Source organism: Tursiops truncatus, chromosome 2, assembly GCF_011762595.2.
Source record: "Tursiops truncatus isolate mTurTru1 chromosome 2, mTurTru1.mat.Y, whole genome shotgun sequence".
NCBI lineage: Eukaryota > Metazoa > Chordata > Mammalia > Artiodactyla > Delphinidae > Tursiops > Tursiops truncatus.
The window spans coordinates 92,858,347-92,881,639 of NC_047035.1; the positions used below are offsets into that span (position 1 = coordinate 92,858,347).

At 35.0% G+C, this 23,293-nt stretch overlaps 1 protein-coding gene across 9 annotated transcripts in view; it reads right to left on the reverse strand.

Moving 5' to 3' along the window:
* The window catches only part of TRPM7 (transient receptor potential cation channel subfamily M member 7), a 121,660-nt gene that overhangs the window by 26,469 nt on the left and 71,898 nt on the right, over positions 1-23,293 (reverse strand). For 7 of the 9 annotated variants that reach the window (XR_012330103.1, XM_073800985.1, XM_019929411.3 and 4 more), the window contains 8 exons: positions 19,079-19,207; positions 17,327-17,605; positions 11,245-11,419; positions 8,769-8,895; positions 7,508-7,692; positions 6,364-6,496; positions 4,885-5,600; positions 2,808-2,875 (listed from right to left, as the gene is read on the reverse strand). Coding sequence is in view for 8 of the 9 variants with exons in the window: in XM_073800985.1 (XP_073657086.1) it covers positions 2,808-2,875; positions 4,885-5,600; positions 6,364-6,496; positions 7,508-7,692; positions 8,769-8,895; positions 11,245-11,419; positions 17,327-17,605; positions 19,079-19,207 (1,812 nt within the window). In the remaining variant the exon portion in view is untranslated. Of the gene's footprint in view, positions 1-2,807; positions 2,876-4,329; positions 4,546-4,884; positions 5,601-6,363; positions 6,497-7,507; positions 7,693-8,768; positions 8,896-11,244; positions 11,420-17,326; positions 17,606-19,078; positions 19,208-23,293 lie in introns of those variants that run through there. The other 2 variants (XM_073800988.1, XM_073800986.1) reach the window with 2 other exon arrangements.

A 23,293-nucleotide genomic window follows, 5' to 3' on the forward strand; every position in this document is an offset into this window, starting at 1 on the left:
AGTAAAGTACTCACAGTTGTTAAATTTAAAACATAGCCACCACTTTTCTTCCCACTCACAGAAACTTGTTATTTCTTCTTGTTTTTACCAGGAAGTTATTTGCTCACTTAAAAATTTTCAGCATACTCCTGTTTTAAGTTCATTTAATAGGTCCATTGTTAAAAGGTGCAATCTGTGGGGAAACCCTAACATCTACCATTTACCATTAGGAAATGTCCATTCATTATAAATTATTTCCCACCATATATCAAGTGCTTCACAACAGCAAAATGCCCTCAGAGTGCCATCAAATTCCTTCAACTACTGTTGTGACACCTTGTTAAAGATACCTTAAAAGTTCAATGAAATATAAATTAGAGAATTAACAGCCTAAGTCAGGGTAACTATAACTACTATAACTAAGGATTGAGAAAAGTAGAGGCACTAAAAAAGTATTTAGGAAGCAAAACCAGGTAGACTTGGGCTGTTGACTGGAAGGGTAGGATGCTGATGCTATTAACAGAGGTAGGAAATACAGGAGGAAAAGAAATATGTCTGCTGAGACGGGAGATGACGGTGAATTTGAGGTTTTGACATGATGAGTTTAACAACTCTCAGAGTTCCAGCTAGTTAGCAGTTCTAACCTTTTACTGTGGTGTCATGTCAATTCTCTAAGTCATAATCACTCCAAAGATTTACTTTCTCCATATCCATTCCTAGCCCTCAGAATTTTCCTGGCTAAAATTGAAGTGTACAGGTTTAGAGTCAAACTTGGGGTCAAATGCCACTTAGGCACTAATGCCCCATTACTAAGTTTTATTACTAACTGCTAAAAGGTATCAATAAATATCTCTAAAATTCTAGGATACCAAGTACTCAACTATAATATTTAAACATTTAAAAAATTACTTTCACTAATAAAAAGTGAACAAATATACTACCCAAATTATCATGTACATCTCTCTTGAACAACTAATTATACTATAAGGAAGGACTAAAATAAGAGGCATTGGGCTCTCTTACACTGACATAAATGGACTCTACAATTGAGCAATATAACATACTGGGTCCATATTTTTAATTAAAGGGTATCTGCATATAGGAGAAAGAGAGTGTGATAGAAATTTTATTAAACTTAAATAATTCCAAATTACAAAAAAACTCTATTAAAAGTTACGAAGGTCCATAAAAAACTTCATTTACTATAAAATCCACTTCAGTTAAAACCTGTTCAAGAAAAACCCCATATGGAATGTAGATATATCACGTCTACATTTTAAGAATTATAAAACCAACTCTGGTAGAGCTTTGTCAGTTCTTCTTTCTACTTATTACTTTTTCTCATTCATTTATTCTTCCCTTGTTTTTCATCATCATGTGTCAGCTAATGCTACCTAAATGCATTCAACCTGTTTATTTAGTTCTCTTCTTCTCTGTAAGGCATCATATATAATGGAAAATTCAGATCGTTAGAAGTATGTCACAGAATTAAAATGGTTAGAATACATCATGCAAATTAGTCTTATGGTAAGTTTATCTTACCTACTTCCTCCATCTAAATGTATATGTATATTTTAAGTTAACTTTTTGACTCCCACAAGTACTAAAGAGACTTTACCTGATATTTACGCATCTTTGAATACTCCATAATCGTTATTTCTTACATCATTCTGATGGTCTTATTTGAGTTAAGAAATACAAACTTAAAGGCAAATATGGAAAGAAAGGGACCTCATGGAATCACTACATCTCAATTTCCATATAGTCACCAATTAAATCCAAAGTTAACAAAATCTAGTTAATAGACATTAAATTATTCACTTTCATACAATAATTCAATCAAAATATATGCTATTAAAAATACAAATGTTGGGGAATTCCTGGCGGTCCAGTGGTTAGGACTCTGTGCTTTTACTACCAAGGGCGCAGGTTCAATCCCTGGTCAGGGAACTAAGATCTTGCAAGCTGAGTGGCACGGCACCCCCCCCCTCAAAAAAAGTCGGCATTTATATTATAAAAAATGCACTTGAGTCTACCTTTTAGATGTAGGGTAATAAGTAACATGTCCTGACAGCAATTTCACAATTAACTATAGATCATATGAGAAATAATCATTTATAAAAGCTTATATCATTATCATTTCCTTGACTCTAGTTTTAGGAAAAACTTTATTTCCGTTATATTTATCACTTGATCATTTCTACAACTTAAGTTCTTAAGGGATGGAGAAGCTTAGCACTTTTCCAGGTCTTCCTAATTATCTCGATGTAGCTGTTATTACCCTTAAAGCTCAAATTAGTTATTGGTGATTTATGAAAGCAACAGTTAAAAAATAAAAATTTTCAGCCAGGAAACACACCTTTTTGCTAGTTGTTCTGTATACTTTAAAACTCATTTAACCAACATTTACTGAACAGCTTACACTTGCACGCGATACTGTAGTTACTGGCATATTCAGCTTTTTATTGCTAGACCACAGGGTCCTTGAGAAGCAAGGTTATATTCTAATGAATTTTGGGGCCTGGGAAAGAGTTGAGTTCAATGAGTAGTCTGTGGAAACCATACAGGGAGAAGCATTTTTTAAGAGAAATATTAAATAGGTGATTTTTAACTTCAGTTAAAAAATGCAAGCTATTTGTACATTTTTTCATATTCTTCAACTGTTTCTTCTTTTTTTCAAATTATGTATAAGCTTCAAATATTTGGAACTCTCATGTTGATGATGGTTTCTGCTAACACTGTATTTTTCCTGAAAAATATGTTTAATTCTATTTTGAACTAAACTCCAAAATAGCAAAATAATCGCACTGCTATAAGGATTTACTTACAGATAATATTTCTTTTATCTTGTTTGACGTTTCTTTAAACCTCTGTAAATCCATGCTATCTCTGTGTCCTTAAAAAAGAAAAAAGAAAAGATTACAACAAAAAATACTTGTTTTTTTTAGTTCTATCAAAATAATGTCATTGCCTAGTCTATTCAAACAAGTGACGTATGTTGTCTTGTGAGTAGTTTTGATGGCTCTGAAGTTTCCTGTAGCTTTCCTGATAAATACTGAAAATAGGTATCAAAAAGCTGGAGAAGATGAGTAGTTCAAGTTTACAGTAACAGGATCCTAAAAGAATCCAACATGTGATATGAAGTAAACTGCTTGAAATTTAGAAGAGGGGGAGCAGTCATTTTTACTCTCAATAAAAAAAGCATTATATATAATTATTATACATATATACATATTACATATAAATATAGACATCAAACATATGGATATCTATATCTACATATCCATACCAGTGGCAATATATTAACAAACAGACTAAAATATGTTTTTAAAAAATAAATTGGGATAGATTTTATGTAGGAAAAGTTGTCTCTATAAACCCACAGTGAACTCACATAGCCTAGCAGTAGAGATCAGCAGGCTCAGTACCTAGATAATCCATGGGGTTGGCCCTAATGTGGAGAATTTTACATGGACATAACATTCTGTGAACCATCTCTATACATGTTCTGTGACTAGGTAAATTCCTAGGCTGGGAAGGCTCATATAAGTGTTAAAGACAAGGTTGGGAAGCCACCTGAAGGAAAAATTCTAACTTGAAGAGACAGAGGGCCTTCTTCAAACCTTGGAACATTCTGGTTATGTCCACGAACAACCCAAGTTGTTTTCTAAGAATTCTTTGTTAAATACTTTTATCTTTAATAATCTAAGAGGAAGGCTGTTAGAACACTATATTCTACAAATATTTGGGGCTTAGCTAGCTCTACAAAGCATTCCCTCTTCATCTTTTCCTTCCACGTGGCATAATGTCAACATTTAAATAACAAAACATCATCATTAAAAACAAAACAAATAAAACCTTAAACATACAAACCACAATATTAGTTCTTTCTTTCTGCCTTCATTGCCAAGCTTTTGAGTCGCCCCCCCATCACTCTCCACATTCACTCCCATTTGTACTCTATTTCACTATAATCAGGCTTCTTCCTCTATCACTTCCTTCACTGAAACAGGTTTCACCTAGGTTATTAACATGTTATCATTGCCAAAATAAATATATTTTCAGTCCTTATTTTACTTGAGGTGAGGTATAAGAATGAATCATTCCTTTCTGAAATGATCTCTGGGTATATACTCTCTGGGTATATAAATGGGTTGACCATAAATACTCATTTTCCAAGTAGAGTCTTGGCTTTCCCTATTATCCTAATGTAAATATCAGTAACATACCCTTTCACTCTCAAAAGCGTACTGGCTTGGATGAAAAACTATATGGTCAGCCTATTTATAAAACACTGTTCTTTTCCAGTTACTTCTAGCCTCCCCTATACCTTTGTCTTGCAACACTTACACATCACTCAAATTCTTTCAACAAAAGTTGATCAAATTCAAGAGACTATGCTTAAATTCAAAAGACAGAGTCCAGGGCTTCCCTGGTGGCACAATGGTTGAGAGTCCGCCTGCCGATGCAGGGGACACGGGTTCGTGCCCCGGTCCGGGAAGATCCCACATGCCGCAAAGTAGCTGGGCCCGTGAGCCATGGCCGCTGAGCCTGCGCATCCGGAGCCTGTGCTCCGCAACGGGAGAGGCCACAACAGTGAGAGGCCCGCATATTGGAGGAAAAAAAAAAAAAAAAAAAAGTCCAAATAAATTTTCCATACAATTGTTATTATAGTAAGTTGCACCAAAGAGGTATGTGCTAATATAACTAGTATAGCCCAATTCAACCTACTTCCCCGACTTCTGACTCCTTAAAAAATTTTTAGAACTATACTCTATGAAAAGGTAATCCACTTGTCACACAAGTACATGATTTTATTAATTAGCAATTTATTATTTCTAAGGTGATAATTATAATTAAAAAATAAATAATATTGATATACAAATATCAGTTTGCCAAACTTACCTACGAATGCTCCAAATTCTACATTATCTCCTTCTGCAGCTTTAGAACAAACAGTTTCTTGATCTTTGGTTATAGTTTCCAAGTGGCTTTTGCAACTTGGCTGGGATGGTGTACTAACAAAAAATTTGGTTGGTGGGGATGATAGATGTGGTATGCTATTAGACGAACTGCCTGATTTTTGATTTTTACTAAACATTTTTAAGGTTTCTACTCCATGTTGTCTCTGTCGCAGTTCTGGAGGAGAGACAGCACTTGGGAATAAGGCACCACAAGAGGAACCAGCCTCTGGAAAATTGAATTCTTTTCTCTGGGGTATTACAGGTAAATCCTGACCTGATATGTTAAATTGGGAATCTTTTTCATCTTTCATAAAAATATTACAAAGAAAAGGATTATTACTTTCAAGACCACCTTGAGGAAGAGAGGAGCTAAGTGTATTTACAACACTGTGCTTTTTCCATACAGAAGGTCTTACAGAACCATCATCAATAAGGTTTTGAGCCAAATGTTTGGAAATGCTCAATTCTCGTGTGATTTCATTGTGAACTTTGCTAGCTTCTGAAGCTTTCTGGGCAGTGAGTGTTTTTAATGTATCTACAGTCAGGGCCGAAAGATCTTGCAAATGGCCAATTTGAGAATCTAATGATTGTAATGATCTTTTGATATAGTTGACGCGATCTCCAACTTCTTTAATCTGAATGGACATCTGCTCCACTCTGTAAGGGAAACACAGGAGTTTTACAAATGTTAAAAATTAATGGTTTCGAAATATCCGCCTGCCAATGCAGGGAACATGGGTTCGATCCCTGGTCAGGTAACTAAGATCCCACGTGCTGTGGGGCAACTAAGCCCGCGTGCTGCAACTACTGAGCCCACAAGCTCTGGAGCCCACACACCATGACTAGAGAGCCCACGCACCGTAACAACTGAGCCCACACACTCTTGAGTCCGCACGCCTCAACTAAGACCCAACGTGGCCAAAAATAAATAAATAAATAAATATTAAAAAAAAAAGGATCAAGTGCTAATCCTATTATAATAAAAATATAAGATTTTAAAACACACTTTTGTACCATAGGCTATTTATTCCCCCATCAGAGTAACACAAAACTGTGTATTCAGCTACATACACATAAACTACTATTACCATTATTGTACCTACACAAATACCATATACTTTTAGAACGTAGCAAAACTAATGGAAAGAAACATGTTTTAAAATAATTAAGACAGTTTAACTTTTCTCCACCAACTCTTTTCTGCCCTCTGTAACAAGGGTCAAAAAACAGTTAAGAGACTGACTGACTTACATGAAGTCTTAGAAGTAAAGAACTGAACTGTCTCACAATATATTATGTAAAACCATTACTAAACTTACTTGTTTGACAAGCATAAATTGAACAATGACCATGTGTAAGAGACATAACTAAGAGAACCCACTCTGACATAAAATCAGTTATAATTAAAGAGTTTCTGAACCTTTCAAAAGTGACACGAATTCTCTCTTCACTCCCAGAATGGAATTTGTCATCTTTTTCATTAAAATACATCTCAACACACTGCTCTTCAAAATCATGAAGTTTCTTTTGATCTTCTTCTGTTAAAAAAAGTTCTAAGGAGGGAAAAGAAAAAAAAAAATCAACAGAGACATCAAGATAAACTTTAGCTCATGAGTTTTATGTTATTTAGAGTTCATAAGGCTATGTAAATCATCAGCATTTTTTTTTCTTTTTACTGGTGTGTTTCTAAAGCCCTAAACAAGTATTTCTACTTCTTTCTTCACTCACAGTGTGATGTTGGAAGAATAGTTTCCAGTATTTCCTCCTTTTCGAATCTCCTTTTCCTATAAAATACCCTACCCCATCTATCTCTCACACCTCTCCTTCGCATACCCAGGTACAGGAATATAAGAACTGATTTGATAGAATAAAAAGCCACTGTAAAATTTTAGGCAGAGTTTATTATGTCTCACGTAGTATACAGAATGTACTAAAAGTGTTATTGTTTACACAGCAGTCAAAATGGTTTGTAGAACGGCAAGTGTTATGGTTTACACTAGCATTTTAACAAAACCGAATTGAGATGCCATACCAAAAAGGAAGTTTAATACTAAATTTACTTTTATAGATAAACATATTGCACTTTAAATTCTTTTATGTTTAGGCAAATTCAACAAAAGCCTTTACAATAACATTAACCAGTTAAGTCTTCTGAATAAAATTAATACTTAGCTTTCAGGGACTTCCCTGGTGGCACAATGGTTAAGAATCTGTCTGCCAACGCAGGGGACACAGGTTCGAGCCCTGGTCTGGGAAGATCCCACATGCCGCGGAGCAACTAAGCCCGTGCGCCACAACTACTGGGCCTGCACTCTAGAGGCCGCATGCCGAGAGCCTGTGCTCCACAACAAGAGAAGCCACCACAATGAGAAGCCCGCGCACCGCAACGAAGAGTAGCCCCACTTCACCGCAACTAGAGAAAGCCTCCGTGCAGCAACGAAGACCCAACGCAGCCAAAGATAAATAAATAAATAAATAAATGTATTTTAAAAAAATACTTAGCTTTCAGTGTGATACTGATAAGTGATAAAATAAAAACATTTGCCTTAATATATTTTACTTACTTGGTCCATCCGAAGTCTTGTCTTTTTTTCTTCTTTTACATATGCAGCAAAACAGAGAAACTATATGGCTGAGAATGATAAGTGGTGGAGGCAGAACTGGTTTCTCATGATAAGCCATAATAAAATGATAACGTTGGTACTTCCATACAATATTGGAAATTGCCTTCACTTGTAAATACACATTGCTTGAATAACAAAGAATAAAAATAAACAAACTTAGCTAATCACATTTTAAAATTTTAAATACTAAAATTTTATTGTAATTCTACTCTAAACAAGGATTCAAAGGAGTACTCCACCATAAACAAGACTAAAAGGTAAATGCGAAACCGGAAAAAAACACATGCAACAGTATAAGGCAAAGTTTGATACTGCTGAGGGTCTTAATTATAAACTCCCAGAAAAATAGGCAGAAAATATGATTTTAAGCTTTTTAAATTACATATAAATGACAAAAACAGAAGAAAATATTCAATCTGAGTAGTAACAAAATAAGTGCAAATAAAAACAAGACTCTTATGTACTGTCAAATTAGCAACCATTAAAAAGATAATACCTACTGTTAGCAGAGATTTGGAGACACAAGGCCTATTTTGACTTAAATAGAAGAAGTCTGAAATATACATATATTGAATAGTTCTGCTTTTAGGAAAACACTCTAAGGAAATACATAAGGATTAATAAAAAATTTAACCACAATGTGGTTTTGGGGAACAAAAAATTATAAACAATCGAATGGAGCAATATAACATATTGGCTTAAAAATTACAGTCTATATCATGGAATACGAGGTAGTCATTAAAAAACTGGAGAGGGATATTTATTAATGTAGGATAATATTCATGTTTTGCTTAGTTAAAAACAGTATACAAAATATAAGAAAATTATTTTTAAAAAGAAAAAGTGGTTCATATATATAAAAAGGATGTATACCAAAATACTAAGAATGGGATTACTGAAGAATTTTCTATTTGCCTTTCTGTTTTGTATACTGCATGTGTATTCCCTGGCCACCTTGTAATAAATAAAAATAAAGATTAAATTTATAAAAGAACTGTATGTTGAAAGATAGAGTCTCAAATTTAGAATTAATTTGATTTTGAAAATGCATGCTTTCTTATTTGTAATTTTCAAAAGTAATTTTTAGTAGTTTAAGCCTCAATAAAATCTTTATATACTTTAAATTTTGTATAGTTCCTTCAAAAAGAGAACTATATATTAAATGATCTCATTACAATAAGCAACCAAATAAAATTCTTACTTGAAAAATGCAATAAGAAGATTGACCATAATGATATACTGTACAAAGAGGTAGACTGCTTGAAGAAATGGAGTCAACCATGTCCCAGGACCACAGATTTCAGTGATAGTGGAATCCTTTGCACAAACTTGAGAAAGAAAAAAAAAAAAATTGAAACAGTAATTTACCAGTTACTGCTTCTAGTCAATATTTGTGTACGTTTGTTTGAAGGAAGTTTTGATTATGTACATATCTGTTTCACAGATTCTAGCAAAAGCTTCTGGGCAGGCAGCCATACAAACACCAACTTAACAGTATTCCAAAAAAGAAGAATTTTGTGAAGGATGTGGGTACTATTCTACGACTCTACTCCATACAAGGAAGTATATATTTCTGTATTATGTCTACCCTCCAAGGTAGGGTTTAGCCAGAGGAGCATTAAGAAGAATAAAACTCCCAGATTCAGCCACACATTTCTATAAGAAAAATAACTGAACCAGAAAAGAGTATGATAAACTCATAGTAAATCTACAAACATAACGATTACTGACTTTAGCTTATTATGCCACAAAGGAGGGTTGAAGGAATGGTTAAAGTGCCTCTTAAATATACAATGATTAGATTTGAATTCCTTGCATTTCATTGCCTCCATCTGGAATGTTTCTGAAGCCATAACACAGCTGAATTAAGGAAGGGAAGAGCTTTAATACCCACCAGAGTTACGAGGAATAAAGTAAAATAAATTCAAGTAGGGCAAGGATCTGAATTAAATAGTCTTGAATTAGTGACAAGTTTTATACAAATATTTATAATACACTTAGCACCTGGTGTTTTGTAAGCATTTAAAAAATATACATCATTGAAATTCTCATCATGGCTGTATCATTCCTTTCACATAAAATGGTTTTACGGGCAAACTGATGCATAAGGTCCTTTCACTCCTAAAAAAAATTTTTTTTTTTTTTTTTGCGGTACGCGGGCCTCTCACTGTTGTGGCCTCTCCGGTAGCAGAGCACAGGATCCGGAAGCGCAGGCTCAGCGGCCATGGCTCACGGGCGCAGCCGCTCTGCGGCATGTGGGATCTTCCCGGACCAGGGCACGAACCTGTGTCCCCTGCATCAGCAGGCGGACTCTCAACCACTGCGCCACCAGGGAAGCCCCTAAAAAATTTTATGAATCTATTTCCACTCTATTCAGATTAGTTTGATGAAGCAAATACCCAAGAAAGAGAATGCAGGAGAGTAAAAAACTATATCCAATGCTGTATAACTAAACTAGAGCCACATAAGAAAAAGCAGACAATAAAAACCTGGAAATGACACTAAACAGGAAGCCATTAAACACAAAATTTTACCAGGCTGGTAAAAACCTCACTGTTTTAACCAACATCTCATAACAACTGATGACTACTATGTGACCATCCCCTGATCTAATCACCTATAAATAGGTGGGTAAGGAGCAACACAGAATGGGGGTGATGGAGGAGTAAAGTAAGATGGGTGAGAGAGAGCAAGAGAGAACATGAGCAAACTAACAAAATAAAGATTCTATAACTCAATGTGAAGGTCAGAAGAACATCCTTGAAAGTTGGCAGTATCAACTATGTCCACAAGTTATCTAGCCTTTTTAACTAAAACAACAGAATAGCTTTATGAAGAGAATGTATTCAGAGTTGAATTTTACAATTCAAGAATATACAATCCGGGCTTCCCTGGTGGCGCAGTGGTTGAGAGTCCGCCTGCCGATGCAGGGGTCACGGGTTCGTGCCCCAGTCCGGGAAGATCCCACATGCCTCAGAGCAGGTGGGCCCATGAGCCATGGCCACTGAGCCTGCGTGTCCAGAGCCTGTGCTCTGCAACGGGAGAGGCCACAACAGTGAGAGGCCCGCATACCGCAAAAAAAAAAAAAAAAAAAAAAAAAGAGTATATACAATCCAGCTAATCAGTGTAATTCCATTACCCTTGCCCTGGACAGGTAGACTGAAGCCAATCTGAGCTAATGAGATTAAAAAATAGGTTCAATAGAAGGCATCTGGGAAAGGGACTTTTTCCCCTGAAGAGAACCAATGGAAAACAGTGTCTCTTTCCTCCTGTTGCTTGTGACAGAGTCTTACAATTGTAAAGGAAAACCTGTATGAATCAGACACTTATTACAGAGGACTGGGATGAAAAAGAATGTGTCCTTAGCATGAATTAACCAGTCCCAAAGACCACAGACCACTCTACCTCTGAACTTTCTGTTATGTGAGCTAATGTATGTCCTTACTGTGTAAGCCAGTTTAGGCCAGATTCCATTATTTGCAGCTAAAAAAAATTCTGAAATACTTTTTTTTCAATTAATTTTTGTTATGTTTCTTCTGGGATTAACTAATGTATCATGGGAGGACTTAGGCTAGTTAACAGTTTGATTTGTGAAAATTTGTAATATTACTATAATGCAATTTTGACTTTGAAATATGAAATAACCAAAAGATATATCTGTACACATAAATCCTTACCATCAATTTCATATGCATAAACTTCACCAAAAATCATCCAGTATGGATGAAAAACTATGTCTTTAGCAAGAGTCCAAGATGGTGCTTCGCGAGGATAAAGTATTGCCTTTCTGGGAACACCAAAACTAAGTAATACAAGAGCCATAATCACTACAATGTAGAACATATTGGCCACCTGTTAAAAAATGAACACTGTTAAAATACATGGGAATTTAAACACAAAGACAATTCTTCATCTTAAAAAACAGTTTCTAATGTTCCAACAGATAACTTGAATCTTTGAGTTTCTTTTTATTCCTAGCCATTAGCATTCAAGAAACCTCATCACTACATAAAACTTAACATTCAGGAAATTATGTAAAAACTGATCTGAACATCAGGTAAGTCATAGGCATCTTCTACATAATGAACCATATCACAGGCTCAAACTGGAGTCTGCCTATCTCATGTCCATGAAGATTTTAAAGAAGTAAAGACATAAGGGGCAGATTCAGGGAACCAATTTCCATGAGAGTTCTTTCCTAAAACTGTTCTGTTCTCTTATACAGGAGGTGCAGACTATCTTTTCTACCTTCCTTTGATAGTATCTTTTGCCCACTTCACAAAAGAAAGGCATTATTCTCACCCATCGTGAACCCTACCATGGTGCCTTGTCTCCTGGGCTGTGAAAACCTCCTAGGAGGTAAATAAAACAACAAACTGAATTATCAGTATGGGTGTTGAAAAAATTAGTGATACCCGTATCTGGTTAACAAATTCTTTTGCAAGTCACGTAGTTTGCAATTCTTTGATTTCAACAAAATTGAAAAAGAGCCTAACTGAACTATCACATAATAAATCATTAAAAAACAATTTTTATTACTAAATCACAATGTGAATTTTGACATCATTACTCAGGAATTCAAAGAATTAAGTGAAATGCTATAATGAAACTTCAATTTCTATCCACTTATTTATGTGTACAAGTGTTCAGCGCTTACATCTAAGAAAGTGAATGTAGTGTCACTCTGGTAATATGTAATAATATTCATCCACAAATAATAATCTAAGAGGAAAATCCCATGGAGATCAAGAGACTACATTTACAATAAATCTGTACTTTAATCTACTATGAACTAACAATAATTGCAGTAATAAATCTATCTAAAAGAAATTACTAAGACATTTTCATATGTTTTGAACAAGTATATAGTGAGAGTAGAAATGGAAGGCAGGACTGTGAAAAGTAAAGAGGACAGTAAGTCTACACTAGATGGAGAAATTATAAAATATTTATTTATAAATAATCATTTAGTCTTGATCCTTTACCTTTAAAATTGTTAGATCTGCCAATAAATTTTTTTAAAATTAAGTTAGAGTTGAGTCCCTGTGACTTACAATAAAAAAATCCCATACACCGCCCAAGATTCAGTTTTTTTCCTTGTAAAATGGTTAAATAATGCCTTATTTGACCACTTAAGAGAACTACTAAAAGAATATATGTTTTCAATAAACAAAATCTTGGGATAAAAGATTTTTAAAGGCAAATAATTCATCAAAACATTACTTGCGGCATTTGCTGTAATTTGGAATCCAATTAAATAAAGAAAAAGCCCAACTCAAAAGTTCAAATCAAAACCCAAACCTGAAATATTCTAAATTTATTCAAGGTCTGTTGGCTGATGATTCAGAGTTCTCTGGATTTCATACCTTTCGCATAAAGCCTATTTGACAATCTTCCTTATATTTGATCTAAATTTAACTAATTAAAATATCTGAATATTCCATTTCTTATATCTAAAATGAGGGTTCCTAGCTTGAAAGTATAGGTATATGGAGTGAGTAGGACGAGTTCAGCATTTACCATGTAATTTTCATCAGTCTGATCTCTATTAAAGATGTCAAATGTGAAGATTTCTTCTACTTTAATCTTTCATATCTTTATGAAAGATATGAAGCTGTTTTCTCTGATTAGAAATTCCCTGCTCAGGAAAAATTCCTACCTATTTTCTAAACTTTTTTCAAATACCATGTTCCTTGTGAAAGCTTTGTCTTCACAAAACAGCTTATCATATCTTTCTCTATCTGCTCACATGCTTGTCTTATATACTAGACTGTGAATTCCATGAGGATCTGGACCACGTCTTACTCATCTTTGTAGTCTCAGCTTAGTATAATGCATAACATAACAGATACCCAATGATTAAAAAATGTTAAGTTACTCTAGGAATCTACTACATACTATAAAATCATCTCCTTTATTCATTAAAGCTATACTTTAATGAAGGATTTCTTATACTTTGCAGCATCTACTTTAAGCAGATAATTAGAACATTAACCATCTGAGAGTAATGAAGGAGGTAGAAAGGGAAGATGGCACTAGGAGAAAAGAGATAATGATATGATAAATAAATGGTTGACAAGGGGAAAGACATAATCCTGGTGGAGGGTGGTTCTAAAGAAGATCAAAGGTAAAGAAGAAAATGAAATATATATTTCAGCTCCCTATAATTGGGATGGGAGAACCAGTGGGAGTGTTGGGAGTACATTAGAGGTAAGATTCAGATGGAAATCCAGACAGCTCCACTCTCTCTTGGCTTCCTTACTTTTCCCATCTCCATCTGTTATTAAGATTGTTCACTTTTATACTTCCTGCACCTTCCATTTACTGTATATCACCATTAAATTAACCCAATAACACTAAGTCACTAAATAATCTGGTAGACAATGAGAGCTAGAGTGGTTTTTTGCCCTAAAACTTTAGGCTAAAACCAGTTCCTCCCCCAAAACCTTAACTCCCCTAACTTTTCCTGGAAATATCACTACTTCATGAAAGAATGCAAAATGGATAATAAGTACTTCTTTGATGTGACAAATAATAAACCAGTAATTCTTAACTGGGGAGAGTAGGATACACTCTCCTAGAGGGAAAATGTGTAGTGCGGAAAATCAAGTATAATAATGAAGCTCTGTATTCAAAAAATGTAAAAATTTTGTCTTCATGATGCAAAGCAATGCTGATAATCCTGTGAGCTAGTGGGGTTACTTAAAAGATAAATTTAATCTAGAAGACCAATTTTAAAAAGAACTGAGAAACAGCATACACATAATGAGCCCATTTCGATAAAACTATTATATACATTTATTCGTGTGAAGTTTGACACAAATAAACACACGTATTCATATATATGTCTTGAAGGATGGAAAGGTATACATCAAACTGTTAATATTGGACGTCTCTGGAGGGTAGTTTGTCTGCACTTGCTAAAATTTTCTACAATGAATAGTAATTTTAGAATAAGGAAAGAAAAGTTACGTTCACAAAAGCAACAGAAGCATAATAGAGTTTGCCTTTTTCAACTTAAAACCGGAAGTAATTTATGGCAGGAGTAGGCCCAAATTTATGGCAGGAGTAGGCCCAGTACATTTTAGATTTTTTCAGCTCAGTGCATAAAATACTGCACATTAAACCTGACATCTGTATTTTAAAAACAAAACCTGCCAGTTGGTTAAGCCTATGGGAAAGAGCAAAATATTGGGCATATTATATCAGGAAAAGATTAGATGTTCTGGATATAAATTTTAAAAACAGTCTGGGTCAGTAAAGATAGGAGGAAAGAGATACCTAAAGATATAAACCACTGACGGTATTTGTTTAGTTAGCATTATCTTGCAAAGTGCATTAATAAGGGACAAGATTAGTGTGGTGGGTTGGAACTGAGCATGAGGAACCCTTGTGAGACTTCTTCAGACTGCCCCACTGGTTGAAAATCATCATAATGAACAATCTGACTAGCTGCTTTCAATATCCATACACTGAAAAGTCACTCCAAGATGATAAGGAAAGACAGAGAAATGTCAACCTACTTCTTTTATGGTAAAGAAAAATCAAAAATTGGCGGGAAAACTCTTCAATGGTTTCCCCTATATTTTTCTTCTCTAAAGTCCTAGTTTTCAATGTTCTAATACTCCAAGCTACTACGCCCTGTCTAACCAATTTGCTAACAAACTATACCTCATCACAAAAAAATTTCCAGTCAGTCTGTTCCTTTTTACTCCCATCTCTCTCAAGCTTTCGAAGAATGGCTCAGATTCCACTGCTTTAACAAAAACCTCCACAAATTTCTCTCTTTCCATGAATCCCTATATCCCCTACTCATTAACTTAATCAATAAACCACATTGATAGTTTTACTAATATCTCATATAATTTCCTAAAATACTTTATGTAGGATAGGCTCCTCAAGCTAGATTATGTAACTGTTAAAAATAACTAGAGGACTGATAAAGTCAAAAAAGAGAAATGTGGTTTCACAAAGTTCAGGGACAATATCCTAATAACCAATCTGCACTGTCTTGCGTAACAGTGAAAATATAATAAACATTAAAAACTACTTGGTGAACAATTACAGTTTTTTAATTTATAATCTGCTGCTAAGGATATAAAAATAAGAGAAAAAAATCTTAACTACCAACCTATGAAAATACAATTAATGTTCAGTATTTTTATGTTGTTTTTTTCCTACTTGAAATGGCTTATCCACCCAACCAACAAATATTTACTAAGGAGGAATCTACTAAAGTGATAAGTATTGAGATACTAGAGATATAAAGGTGACCAACACCAGACAAGGTTTCTACTCCAAGGAATTTAAAGTCTAGAGGAGAATATAAATAATACAATAAGAATGTAGTTTAAAATACAGTTAGACACAGATAAATATTCTGAAGGGAAAAACATGGGTCCCATAAAATTATACAGCAAATAAACTTGATCTAGTTGAAAAAGATCAAAAAAGCTTCCCTGAAAAAAAACATGTTGAAGCCAAGATCTGGAGGACAAAACTAAGTTAATTAATGAAAAAAGCTAAGGATATGAGTGTAGATGAGGGTGATCATTTTACACAGAAAGAACATGAGCTATTCTTGGTTCTCTGATAGGGGCTGTGTTAAAGGAAAAAGATAAAGGTTTGTGTGACTAGAACACAAATAAGAGGTCAAAAATGGTAAGAGGTGAGACTTAAGAAAGCAAGGAAGATGTTACTACTGGAGGAAACTAGGTAAAGAGTACACAGAATCGTTCTGTATTATTTCTTACAACTGCATGTTAATCTGTAACTATCTCAAAATTTAAAGGGAGGGAGGGAGAGAAGAAGGGAAGGAGGGAGGAAGAAAGGAAGGAAAGCAACAGTCAAATTGGACAAGGCTTATGGGTTTCATTATTAAGTACACTGATTTCTAGCAGTAATGCAAAATCATTAAAAGATGTTTTTAAGAAGGAGAACTGACATATACAGATTTGCATTTTGAAATATTACTCTGGCTATAATATAGATTGAAGACAGGCCAGAGTGCTTGTGAGTAAACAGATTACTATACTACTGCCAGTGCCAGATGATGACAGATTGGGTTTAGGGTAGTGGCAGTAAAGATGAAAAGAAACTCATAGATTGGAGCTGGCAAGTTCATATTTTTCAAATAGCCCTAGCAAGTAACATTTAAAAATTAAAGTATTTCAAGAGAAAACAAATAAAATAAGGTTTCCTAACTTTATCCCCTCAAATATTTTCTTCAAAAGTTAATATCCTGGGCTTTCCTGGTGGCACAGTGGCTAAGAATCCACCTGCCAATGCAGGGGACACAGGTTCGAGCCCTGGTCCGGGAAGATCCCACATGACATGGAGCAACGAAGCCTGTGAGCGACAACTACTAAGCCTGCACTCTAGAGCCCGTAAGCCACAACCACTGAGCCCACATGCCACAACTACTGAAGCCCACGCACCTAGAGTCCATCCATGCTCTGCAACAAGAGAAGCCACCGCAATGAGAAGCCCGCACATCACAACAAAGGGTAGCCCCCGCTCACTGCAACTAGAGAAAGACCACGCGCAGCAACAAAGACCCAACTCAGCCAAAAACAAATAAATAAATAAATTTTTAAAAAAGCTAATATCCTTAGGAATGGGTCTATTTGCAATATGAGGCAAATAAACATGAACTATCATTCTCTGGTTCAAGTAAAACTATATTAATAACATATTTTTATGATTTTAAGAAAAAATATCAATAAACCCATGAGTATTGTCAGACACCTCTCAACTTACCATTTTTCCAATCATCATTACATAAGGTCCTGCCTGTTGATTTACAGCTAGAAAATCTAGCAAACGCACATACCAAAATATTATGTTAAGACAGTAAATTAATCTTCCAGCCACAAAAACATGATTATCATATGCATTCTCAAAGTTCCATTTTGCTCCAAATCTTAGTCCAAATCCAATGAAGAAAGAAATTATGGCAATTGTATCACTGATATTGAAGTAATCACTAAACCACACTTTAATCTTCTGGCTTATTTTTCCAGCTTCAGACATAAAGATCTACAGGTTTAAAAAAAAAAAAAAAAAGGTTTCATCACTTTCTTCCTATTAAAACATATACCAGAATTCAATTATACTGTCAGAGCAGAATTTTATATATCATTTAATATTTCAAAGTATTTTGACTGTCTTGGCATTTGATCACCAAAACAATTCAATAAGATATCAAAGGCAGATACTTCTTATCCTCATTCTCTATACATAGGGGAAAAAAAGGTAAAAAAAAGACCCACAAATAAATGACCTGCTCAACCAAGGTCATCCAACTAAGACACTGAAAATCCTGGATTAGAACACAATTCTCTAGACTTGGAATGTGAGATACCTATCAAAAGTTGTTTTATTTTTCACTGAAACAACACTAGGATATCCAGGTAGGATCTTCCAAAGGTGCCTTATTTGCAGAAAGTAAACAACTCAATGGTTTAAGTAGCTATACTTAGCTCTTTAATATAAAAAATATTTTAAATTTTTTGTGGGGAATGGTAATACATTTAGAGCTTCAAAATCATAGTGTATCAAAAGTAAATACTGAAAAGTCTCCCTTCCACTCTTCAACCCAGCCAACTAATTCTCCTTCCCACTAGAGGCAATCACTTTTATTACTATCTAATAAATCCTTGCAGAACTGTTTTATGAATAAAAAAATTATATGCAACTTGCTTTCACAATTTAACAACTTAATTTCTTCAAACATGTTAGTAAAACAACAGATTTCATAAACATATGGGCTGTGGCACTCAAAGGCATTTAAAATGCATAAGCTATTAAATTCCTATTATACCTAAGTGGGAGGGAAGTACAATGCCTTCTATTTTTGCAATTTCATGTACTCTCTAAATGTAGAGACATGAAATAATTCATATGTATTTAAATAACTGTGTTATAAAACAACATTTATATAGGTACTAGATTAAACAGAAAGTATAAAACTTTTTTAAAAACCTTTTTTTCCAAAATCAGGATATTAGAAAATTTACAATTTTAAACTGAGAACTCTGATAGACATAGGGATCTAAATCTAAATGATAATTCAATGGGCAATACAGTACACTTTAGAGCAGTACAACCTAAGAGCAAAGTAAGAATATACTTATAATTTATCTACCTGATTGGCTATATGTATATTTAATACTTTTTGAGAATGGCAAAGAACACAAATATGAATGTTGAGGAAATAAGACAAAAACAAATCTATTTTTTGAGACAAATCATTATCTTTGTAATTGTGACAAAGTTAACCACACAATCTCTATTCTTTGGCCATCACTTTTAGAACAGCAAAACCAAACAATCTATATACTTCAATAACATCACCTACTGGGTGATATAGGTGGGTATATGAATATACTCACCTACATCATGGTTATGTGTGTGGGTATGAATAACATATACCCACACACATAACCAAAACAAAACGTAACACCCTCCATATATACACTAAGTTATTGGTAGGAAAAACTAAAGACATACCTCACGGACTTTCTCAATAGCATAGGTAAAAATATAAGCAATAACAATCCATTCTTGAACTGAAGGTAATTGTTCCATTTGTACAAGAACGACAAATGTATAAAGCATCAGAAATCCTAAGTATGCCAACTAATAAAAAAAGAAAATACAAGATATGAATAAAATTTATTATAAAATACAATTTCTTTACTATGAAAATTTCCAAGCATACACAAAAAAAGAGACGAAATGAGCCCCTGTGAAGTATCTCCCAGCTTCAATCATTAAAAAAGTTTTGGAAGTAACTCTTCTTCCATGCAGACATTTCATTTATCAATCAACCATTTATAAATGGTCCCCAGGGTAAAAGTGTGTTATTCTAGACTTTAGTTGACTTTTTAGTACTTCTCATAGGAAGAATTTTATAATACCAGGTTTATGTTCTCAGTATAGTCCACATAATTCCACTTAACTTATATTATACCTCAAGTATCATACTATAGAACTTCATCACCATCAAGAAACACATAATATGTGGCTCCTCCTTCCCCCAACCAAGTAGTGTTCCTAAGAAAGACAACTGGTATTGGATTAGCCAAACAGTTCCTTTGGTTTTTAAGTAAAAATAAAAGACACATTTTTCATTTTCACCAAGAACTTTATTGAACAACATAGTCACCCTTTTGTTCCACTACCTTCTGCCATTTTTCAGGCAACTTCATAATTCCATCTTCCCAAAATTTTTGTATTTTTGAGCAAAGAACTGTTCCAGATGCCTTTTACAGTCTCCCAGGGAATGGACATTTTTTCCATTAAGAGAAGTTTGCAAAGGCCAAAATAAATGGAAATCTGAATGTGCATGTCTGGTGAATACGACGGATGAATGAGAACTACTCAGCCAAGCCATAAGAGTTCTTGCCTGGTCATCAAAGAAACATGTGGTCTTGTGGTATCCTGATGGAAGATTATGCATTTTCTGTTGACTAATTCCAGAAGCTTTTCATTGAGTGCTGCTTTCAGTTGCTCTAACTGGGAGCAGTACTTGTTGGAATTAATTGTTTGGTTTTCTGTAAGGAGCCCATAATAGAGGACTCCCTTCCAATCCCACCATATACACAACATCGCCTTCTCTGGATGAAGACCAGCCTTTGGTGTGGTTGGTGGTGGTTCATTTCACTTGCCCCATGATCTTTTCCAGTCCACATTATTGTACAGTATCCAGTTTTCATTGCCTGTCACATTTTAAAAACGGAATATTTTCGTTACATTTAAGTAGGGAATCGCATGCAGAAATACGGTCAAGAAGATTTTTTCCACTTATGTGGAATCCAAACATCAAAGTGATTAACATAACCAAGCTGGTGCAAATGATTTTCAACGCTTGATTTGGATATTTTGAATATGTCGGCTATCTCCCATGTGGTATAACGTTGATTGTTCTCGATGTCTTGATTTGATCATTATCAACTTCAACTGTCTACCTGACCACGGAGCATCGTCCAGCGAGAAATCTCCAGCATGAAACTTCGCAAACCACTTCTGACCATATTCAATCAGTCACAGCACCTTCTCCATACACTGCACAAATCTTTTTTTGCATTTCAGTTGTTTTTATCTTTCTTGAAACAATAAAACATAATATGCTGAAAATGTTGCTTTTTTTCTTCCGTCTTCAATATTAAAATGGCTACACAAAATTTCACCAATTTTGATAAGCTTTTTTTAAATGCACGCTGATATGACAGCTGTCACAATACAGCCTAACAAAATTGTTTTGAATGAAGTTGAAGACAACTAAGTGCTACTACAGCCATCTTACAGAGAAGACCCAACGAATTTTTTGGCCAACCCAATATTTTCTTAGCTCCCAATCACTGAGGTTGAATCCCAAGAAATGTAAACAAATATGGAAAACATTCTCCCTAGGTAAGAGAACATCCCACCTTTGAGACTCTTAACAAGAAAGGTTATAAGGAGATGATAAGGAACAATATATAATAACATTTGAAGAGTCATTTCATTTCAGAGGAAAACCCAGACTCTCTGACCCTTGAACAATTGTGGCTGAGAATTCTCTCATCGTTTTCCTTGCCTCTACCAGTTTTAAAATAAGCCATATCTTTGATTTGAACTATGGTGGAGTAGAGAAGTAAACTGCAATATGCAAAGAAAGAAGAAAGAAATTCCTAGAGCCACCTGAATTGTCCATTTTTAAATAGTTGTTCATACGAATGCAAACATATGAAACCTATGTTATTTCCATTAGTGGAGACAGAATTTGGGGATTATATTAGGTAATTCAGATTTACAATTTCAACATCTGAACAAGATGGAGCAAGAAAATTTTCGTATTGGGAAGGAAGCGTAATGAATTAGTCTCAGGTTAATGGGTATGTGTGTAGGTGAGAAAGCAATGGTTGAAGGAACAAATTCTCAAATGTTCATATTAGCATAAAGTTAACAGAGAACTAACATTTGCATACTTTGGCAATTCAAAAAAAGCCTGATAATGATGAAAATGAAACACAACAAACATGACAACAAAAACCAAAAACAACTTAAAAGTTTTCCTGAGGAGTAAAAACTCATTCACTCGGCCCCTGGAAAAAAGTAGGCACCAATCTCATGTGTTTCTCAGATGGAGTCCATTCCTCTATGGACATGTATGCTCTTTAACCTGGTAGTAAAATTTGTTCTTCCACTGGCAAGGGAAAAACCAATTATGTGACAGATAACCAAACATGTACTATGATTAAAGAAATAAGCTATCAGACCACTGAAAAATAAAACTATATGAATAATCTAGATTACTTTTCACCATCAACTAACACTGCAGAAAGGTTTATTTCCAAAATTTTAACATTATCTGCAAAATCCAAAAGCACGAAGAAATTATAATTGTGTATCAGAGAACGTACTATTCTTTTAAGTGGAAAATGGATTTCCAGTGATCTAAGTTATATCAAGATTAGTATGGACTCTAAACCAAAGGTACCCTTAAAGCCTATCTTTTAAAAACATTTTGCTGGCTCTGCGGGGACCTGGGCTCCAGCTCCATTCCGGGCGGGGGGTGGGGGGCAGTGAGGGTGGGGCCGCTCCGCCCTCAGTCACTTGGGGGAGAGTGCAGAATGCATGGCCCCACCCCTAGAGGGTTCCTGGAGGGGGTGCCCCAAGCCGGGGGTGGGGGGCGGGCGCCCACTGCGGCCACAGCCACAGCCAAATAATACCTAAATGTTGGAGTTTGGAGCAGAGAAAGGTTTACTGCAGGGCAATGCAAGAAGACTGGTGGCTCATGCCCCCAAAAACCCAAACTCCTGAAAGGGTTTCAGCAAAGCATTTTTAAAGGCCAGGAGCTGGTTATTCCTGAGACAAAGGATGAGAGAAATTGGCCTTTTCAGCATTTCAAAGTCAACTATGAAAGTTCGGCTTGTGGGTAGGAGCTGGTGAGGGAGATGTGCTGACACCTTTGAAGGTATATTCTCAAGATGCTGATGTGTTTCTTCAACATAATATTGATGAAAAAACAACCCAGAGCAGGAGGAAGAACAGGAGGAAATGGCAGCTTCTCAGGGACTGCTGACATTCCAAGATGTGGCCATAGATTTCTCTCAAGAGGAATGGGAATGACTGGACTTTGATCAATGGGAATTGTACAGGGACAGATGTTAGAGAGCTATAGGGATCTGGTCACCTTTTTGGAGCAAAAAAAGGATCTCTAGGATGTAAAGGAAATGGAGACAGTAGCCACATACCCAACTATGTCTTCTTACGACACCCAGATTTTGATGACCACAAAGTAGGCACGGAAGATTTATTCCAAAAAATGCTGCTGGGAAAACATGAAAGTTGTCGACTTGGAAATTTAAACTGCAATAAACTGTGTATGGTCTTAACCAAGAGCTCTATTTTTCAATAACTACAACAGCATTTATAATGGAACAACAAGCTATCCCTGCATTGAATCAGACAATAACTTTGACCAAGACTCAAGTCTTATGAAACATCAGGGCACTGAATTTTCAGAAAACCATTCTAAAAGTAATAAATACAGGAATGTCTTTTATCAAAGCTCAAATATTACTACATATAAGAGGATTCATATTGGAGAGAAGACTTACAAATGTAGTGAATGTGATAAAGGTTTTAATCAGTCTTCAACATCAACTTACTCAACATCAGAGTATTCATACTAGAGAGGAATATTACAAGTGTAATAAATGTAGGAAAGTCTTTAAT